Here is an 8,377-nt window from a genome sequence, read left to right on the forward strand (position 1 = left end):
GAAAATAAAATATAGTATACTGTATTGACTATACGTATTATACAATCAAGATATGATAAACTGTTCAGAACGTTACTCATTCATAAGTAGGGTAGTGTCTAACTAAGTAACATCCTATCTCTGTAAACTACCTACTACATCTGTACACCTTTATAACAATCATCTAGGTTACTACATATTTCATCTCACAATAATACGTAAGTAGATTGTAAATAAAATGAGAAAAAGACATTCAACCAACCTTTTTTCTAAAAATGTCCTTCCATTTATGAAATTTTTCCCCATTGCAGTTGCCTTCCATGGGAAATAAGCTCCTGAAGGATCACACTGGAACAAGTATGGGCGATCACCATCCCATCCACAGATCAACAGACTCACACCAAATGGTCGCACACCTCTGAAATAGAGAGACTTCACTTACACACAGAACATTTAATCCTAGGCGTAACTGTAGAATTAATGACGGAGGAGTCTGGTTGTGTTCTGTCAAAAGGGGAAAATAATTACCCACAGCTTTCCTTTATTCAAAACTATTACTGTACTATTAAAATTACACAAATCTTACTATGAATTCAAGGAAAATTAAATATTATTCTTAAATATACTTCATATTATTGTAATTCTTGGAGCAACATTCCCTTATACCATAGTATTTGAAATGTGCATCTGTCATTTATGTGTAAATCTGAGTTTGTTTCCTCTCTAAATGAGAGATCAGGTTAACACTGATAGTGAGCTCTTCCTCTATTGAGATTTTTGCCACTCATTAATTAATTACTTTAATGTTTGTAAGTTAATTCACAAATCAGAATGGTTTAAAAAACTTAATGCACTGTTCTATTAAAGAAGAAACAGCAGTGTGAAAACTGAACTACAATAACCATGTTAATTTTTCAAGGAGGAACACTGATTCCCACCATTCTAAATCAAATGAGACTACGGATGATCTTGAATCAAGTGTTTACTCATACATGCCAGGCACCTGGGATACAATGATAACACTACCACACAAATGTAGAAATAAATAGCATTACTGAACTTTCCTGGGTCAGATAATCAACTAAAATAACACAGCATGCACTACATACAAATTTATCTTACCCTGACTGAGTGTATTCCTGCATAATAGCAGCTAGTCTTTGAACTAGCTGGGTTGTCGGGATAGGCTCCAAGTATGTCCGGTAATACTGCTGTGCAACCTTCCGTGCTTGGCGAACTAGCAGCCTGTAATCTGGTCCCATTCCTATAAGTTTACAAGAGACATGGAGAAAATTCAACCTCTAAATCAACATCATTGTACATAAAATTGCATGACTTGAGATAAAATGTCCCATCAAATGCTGTGCTGAGCCTAAACTGGTTTTAAGTTTCCTGTAGATACTTCATGCCAATTAGCTTATGCAAATATATTTTCTCATTAAAGGAAACCAGCTTATACCTAAATCTAACTCAGATTTGAGAGACCAAATTGAGTTCACACTGACTGTCCTGTGGTGGCATGTAAATTGAGGAGAAAGGAAGGGGGATGGTGAGATGAGCTACATTATACTCTTTGGGATGCTCCAGAGAGGATAAATGACAACTTATTCTTTTCTCACAATAATACTACCTCTGCTGTGGATGCCTACGTTATGAAGCAAAGCCACAATTGTTTTTTTAATCATTATAATAAAATTTCCTTTCTACTTTCTTCTATAACTTTCTTAGCAAGCTAAAGCTATCTTACTTCTATACAATTTTCATGTTGTACTGATTCCCTCTATCCTCTGTTCCCACTCTTCTGATCCATTCTTCCTTTATCGTAATAGTTTTCATACATATTAGTCACATCAGCTCAACATTGACTGGGTCTCAAGATGCTTTACGTAAACTACTTACTGTTCATGAATGCTTGTGAGCTTTGAAAGTTTTCATTTACTAAGATGCCATTCCAAAAGATCAGCAGAACCCCAAAAAGAAACTACACCAAGCTTACAGCTATTAACCTCCTTGGGTAAACTGCTTTACAGTTCAGTGATATTACTAGTTATCTTGTATAAAATAGCCCCAAACAAAGCATACTATATACAAAAACAAAAGGGTGGTTACTAACCACTGTAAACCATCCCAATGTGGTCTGTAATCATTTCAACCTTGATTATGGAATGTTCCTCAACCAAGATTGACTTGTGTTTCTTCTCTGATGCCAAGACAACTCCATCTTTAGCCTTAATACCAACTGCAGGAGCCCCAGCTGCTACTGCTGCCAGTGCATACTCAATCTGCACTAGCTTTCCAGAAGGACTGAAAATAATTATAAGTATAAATAACATACATATGTACATTATGCATATGAACAATTTCTTATACCTAAAGGATAAAACTTAGAATTTCAAAATTGTAATGATTATCAAATGAACTGCAGTCTCAGTTAAATTGACATTTCTATTAATATAATAAGATTTTATCCATACTTACCAAGTAATTACTAAGCATTCCAGAGGCCATGAAATAAGAGTTTTTTGTAAACAACTTTTAAACCGTATGGATTTCCATGCTACTAAAGCACTGACATGTTTCTAACATTGTCCTAATTTATTGCAATACACTGAATTGACAGATGTGTTTAATTAAGCTGTTTACTCTTAGTAAAAAGACCAACGTCTTGCCTTTCCTCAGACCGTTTCAAACAAGTGGAGCTTTATGACATATCTGTGACACAGTCATCTCCCTTACCTAATTATTTAAAAAAATTATATCTCATCATACAGTAGCATATCAATTTGTTTTAAAAAATCTTTATGGCCCAGGAAAGGTAAAAGGACAATTATATTAAGTCAAATAATCATTTTTAAAGGTATATACGTATTGGAGGACAGGCTATACCAATGTCACTGATAAAACATTACCACATATGTGGATGGTTTGGTGGCTAAGTGCAGCTTTAACCTCATTTCTTAAGCAAAAAAAGTTGATGAAACACATATGGTAATCCACAGTACTTCCAAAAATTAGGACGAAGTTTGAAACACTCAATACTTTAGCGGCATGGAAATCCACATGTAGGTTTAAAAGTTGTTTACGATATAACACAATGTCATGGCCTCTGGAATGCACAGTACATAGCTATCAATTTCTAGTAGCATCAACTGAAATTTGAAATTCACAGGAGCAATTTTTTTGTTTTGGTTTAGGTAACTGGCACTGCCCACTTTAGGAAAGAGAGAAACAACTGAGCAAACTCCAATTTGTTTATGCTTACTGTCCATTAGATGGGAGGCAGGCGGGCTCCCATTCGGTAATTACTTGTTTAGAGGGGAGGTAGGTGGGCTCCCATTCTGTAATTACTTGTTAAGTATATCTAGAATCTTATTTTATTACAATAATAAAAATTTTATATAAGTAACTTACCAAGTAATTATGTACATAGCTGATTCCCACATTGACAAGATGTGGGATACATGGACTATTCTACCCCCAAAACATTAATGAATGTACACGTACTGAGTTTGAAAGAATAAAATATCTGCTAGTACTGAAACAATGTTTGTTATTTCCTTACCTGGTAAGAAAGCTTCCTATACATACTTCCTCCCCCAAATACCATGCCAGCCATCAATAAGATCCTAAGATACTGCAATCATTAAAACCCATTTCCACATCACGAAGATAGCGAGACTCAAATACTGACTTACATCTGACCTCTAATTTTTTTTAGTTCTGTGCAGATAACACTTTAATGCTCTCACGGGGCAAAGGACGCTCTCTTCATCTTCCAATCCTAATATTTCTGCTAAACTCTTACTACTGAAGGATCAAGGCCAAGGCTTGGAAGGATTCATGTTCTTAGTGAGAAATCCTACAGTAAAGGCGCAGACTGCGTCGTGTTCTGAGAGTCTAACTCTTTTGTCAAAGGGCTGTATCTCACTGACTCTTTTGGCTGTTGCCAAAGCTACCAAAAAGGTCTTCCTGGTCAGGTTTCTAAATGAAGTGAAATTCAAAGGCTCAAGGGGACGTCTGGAAAGACATTTCAGGACTTTGTGTCAAATGGTCTAATAGGATCTGAAAGGTCCTGATTCAAGGACACATCCAGGCCTCTATGCCTGAAAACAGAACTAAGCATAGCTCTGTAGGCTTTTATAGCAGAAGAAGACAAGCCCTCAAAGGTCCTCAGAAACAAAAGGAAACATGCAATCTCTGTCAGTCGTCTAAGAAGAGATTATATTACTTTTGCACCGACTATGGAAAATTGACCACTTGCTTCAGTAGATGTTGGATGGAAATTGACGTCTGCATTTTGAAATAGCTTCTGCAGCCCCTCTCGAAAAACCTTTGCCAGTTTGTACCCTATCAGAGCCAGAGAAGATAACCCTTGATGAAAATACCTTAAGGCACAAATAGGAGCTATCCTATCAGAATCAATGACACATTCTCGTGCAAGCAAAACTTGTTCAACACTTCCCTTATCATCCTGGAGAGAGGGATGAGTAACTGCTTCGCACCTACGTTTACCTTGGAAATTGATTTTTCCTATAGTTTTTGTGCTTTTGATGTAGAAGTTGTTTTGTGTCAGTTAAAAATTATTTGTGCAGGCCCAGAACTCTGCCTAACCACTCCCCTTCTCTCACCCTTTATGGGTGCAAGTACACTCCCCTATCCATGTTGCTCTCCTTCCCTCTGCCTCTCCCTGCTTGGGACATATGGCTACCTGACGTTTTGCATGTCTGTCAAACTTTTCCAGAACACAAACATGGTTGCTTTATTTACGTGTTCTCCCTGACACAATATCCCAAATTCTCAAAGTCCCCCATAATGGTTGACCACTAAAAGATAACTTGGGTGAAATACTGAACGGCCACCTGGTGGCCACCTCTACCATAGTATGACCACCTTTCCAAAAATTGGAAATTATGGCATTAACTTCTGACTTGGGAGAAAACACTTCTAGAGGAAAGTAGAGGTTTTGAGGTACTACTGGTTCAACAGACGCTGGCTCTTAACTAATGTCTATCCTGGGTTACAGGACGTGTTAAAGTACTTTTTCGGGAAGGTGGTCACGCTACAATAGAGGCTGACTTCAGCATTTTACCCTACTTCTTCATTAGAAGTACTTGCTAAAACTAGAAAAACTCAATTTCCAAGGTAAAAGTATGGATAGAGTTACTACTTAGAATTACCCCTAGTTTGCCTGGGATCCCCTGGGAAAATTATATCGGTTACTATAGGCTAGCCTTGGCGTAGGAGACAAGATATGTCAGAAAATTAGCAATGGTAACATACTATAGGGTAAAACATCGCTGTGCGGCCATTTGATCGGGAAAATGGGCCACTTTTTCACTTGATATTTAATTTGTGAAACAACAACACAATTCAATATTCAAGCATACCATTCAAAAGATTGAAGATTCGTCAAGAAAATGAGATATATGAAACCGCCATACGAAGTAAAATAAGCATGTGAAGTCTTCGTAAAATATGTGTTCTGACAGTTTTTTAAATCCAATATGGCTTGGTATGGTTGTGAGTGCAACTCAGTTTTACAGTCACAGCCATGTCCTTCCTAGCCTTCCCAGCGCTCATTTGAACAATATTTGCATATATAGGGTAAACAACCACAGTCGATCCATTGTCATCGCGTGGCTCGGCCTTATTCACTCGATATTTAATTGGTGAAACAAGAATACAATTACATCTTTAAGCATACCATTCAAAAGATTGAAGTTTCGTCAAAATAATGTGATATATGAAAGCGCTACACGAACTAAAATAAGCATGTGAGCTCTTTGTAAAATATGTTTTTAAGGAAGTTTTGAAATCCAATATGGGGGCAACCCCGTAACTTGCCGTTCACAACCACAGACAATCCACCATCTTTCCCAGCCCTCATTTAAACCAGTGTTAGCGTATATATGTAACGTTTATTGATCTTACTCAAGATTATTGCAGTTGTAATCAGCACAATAAAACAACATTTTGTTGCCTATATTAGAGAAAGTATGAAACTTTTTATCCCCGGGGTCATGGTTTGAACTGAAATTCATTTTTACCTTGTAATTGGTGGTTTTATCCTCACTGCCATCACAACTGAAACTCCACAGTGCTTATTTGATTGTAATTATACACATTTTGGTCTTGATTCACTCCAAATTGCACTTGAACCACGCTGCGGTTCCTGGTTCCTAAGCGCTCACTCCACAAACACAGTTATGGGCAGCACACGAGTACACGGTTTATGAGGTGCAAAGCTTTATTCCCTTAATTGTTTACTTTACTCATTATTTAGTTTAACTTTACTTTGTTACTTCAAAATGTTTATTTAATTCATGTCTATTATCCCTTTTTTGCAACCAAATTAACCCCAAAAAATTACAGATATTTCTGAAGTGTGAGCAGACAACGGCAAAATGACTAATCATTGCCAATCTAGTGGAGCTTCACACATACACCGATGCATTTACAAACTGTTTCCATGAATTCTAGTTGTCAAGTAATGCAGTAATGATAAAATTGCTATAATATATATATATATATATATATAATATATATATATATATATATATATATATATATATATATATATATATATATATATACTACAAATAGATATGACTAAGTTTCACATGATTTCCCTGGGTTTTGTGTAAGTATTATAACCCAGTTTGAAGGGTAAACACATACCAATGACACACTGATAAACAATTGAAAAACGCAAAACGCTGCTAAGAATGCCGTAGTCCCCTTGAATAAGTACGAATAAGTGCTGGTTAGAGGTCGGGGTTACGATTGTTGTGATGAAAGCCCCCCAGCGTCTATGGGTACAAGTGGTGTGCGGATTTAGCACAGGAAATGGGAAGTTTGTTGACAAAAGCGACTCCACAAACATCGAGATGGTGTCAATCTTCTAAATATTTGGAGTTGTAAGTAAAACTTCGAAAGTGTTTTGGGGTTGTGGGCACTGCGTTGGCCACCCTTTTCATTACCCCCTGTTTAAATCTTAAAATATGGCCTTAATTTCTAACTTTGGAGAAAATACTTAAGCTACTTCGAAAGGAGAGTAAAGGTCTTGAGCTCCTGTTATCACCACCAACAACTCATGACTGATGACCATCTCCGGTGTCAGGACGTGTTAAAGTACTTTTTCGGAGGGTGGCCAACACCTCGGTAGTCGGTTGTTTACCCTACTTACTTCGAGAGGAAAGTAGAGGTCTCGAGGTGTTGCTTCCACGTGGGTTGGCTTGTGACTGACCTGTAACTTAGCCTGCTGGCAGTGCTAGTTAGTATTTTTAGGGAAAGTGGCCGCGCTGCCATACAGGTGGCCGTCTGGCCCTACAGCGGTGTTTAACCCTACGCTACGATTAGTATGTGTTTGGGGAGAAATTACTGTAGCCTATCATTGTACTAGTGCCCAGACAGTACTCTAGTATCTAACTAGAGCTTGCCTAGATATCCTAAGCTAAGAAGCTTAGCTCAGTTTACACATGCCGGCACCAGCAATTGGCTAGGACTTGGTTAGCTATAGGCTTCTAGGCTAGTACCCAATTACGTCTTCGTTTTGTTAGGCTAAAGCTAATTTAACCATCAGCCGTTTAGCACAGCTCCATATTTGGTATTCTTCTGTTAACAAAATCACAATTAGTCAACAACTAAAACTACTATACAATTTTGGATACTTTTCTTTCCAGTCCGCAGCCACTCAAAACTGCCAGTCACTCACACCGCTTTATTAAAAGTAGCTGTACATTCGTTTTCAATTCTGCCCCATTTGATAAAACGTATGCACTCTTACCCAAAAACACTACTCGTGATCATTATATCATTGTAAAACCAAAATACCACTATTTTACATACCTAAAAGTGGTTAAAGAGAAGCTGTAACGTTCAGTGGCCATGATTCTAGGTAATACACAGTACACTCGACTCAATATCACTGAATCACCGGCGTTTGACAACAAAGAATTTTTCTTCTTCTTTTGAAAGGTTCGGGGACCAAAACAATAAGTTCTGCGTTTCAAAACAAGGTTAATTATTAATTATTTCCCGTGACTGTATTCTACGATGAGATTTTAATCGAGAACATTTCAGCAATGAATTTTTGTGCTGTATTTCTATGGAAATACCCTAAAATATCTCACGTTGCAATCAATATAGCCTATACAACAGGTAAATCATCACAAACATTCATGTCGCAAAAGTGGAACCTTTGACCAATATGAGTGGGAATTAATTTTCACTGCAATAAAGAAATGCGTTATCTGATTCTGTAAGAAAATTCGTTAGTCTCCTTATATCTTTATATCTACAGAGTTGCTCATACTAGTTCGTAGTGCGAATTACTTGTCTTCTTTTGTACTTCCCTCTGGTATCAATACGGGAAATTTCTTCCTAGTTAGTTAGTTAT

The 8,377-nt window shown here is 37.2% G+C and overlaps 1 protein-coding gene across 1 annotated transcript; it reads right to left on the reverse strand.

Moving 5' to 3' along the window:
- Positions 1 to 241: 241 nt before the first annotated feature.
- Positions 242 to 7,976, reverse strand: LOC135195602 (proteasome subunit alpha type-2-like; the record flags this gene model as incomplete). The annotated part of the gene is given in 4 exon segments (XM_064221928.1): positions 242 to 397; positions 1,102 to 1,243; positions 2,093 to 2,283; positions 7,828 to 7,976. Coding segments are annotated over 4 exon segments (530 nt in total), but the record flags the coding sequence as incomplete, so codon positions are not given.
- Positions 7,977 to 8,377: the final 401 nt, after the last annotated feature.

Source organism: Macrobrachium nipponense, chromosome 16 (genome assembly GCF_015104395.2).
Source record: "Macrobrachium nipponense isolate FS-2020 chromosome 16, ASM1510439v2, whole genome shotgun sequence".
Lineage (NCBI taxonomy): Eukaryota > Metazoa > Arthropoda > Malacostraca > Decapoda > Palaemonidae > Macrobrachium > Macrobrachium nipponense.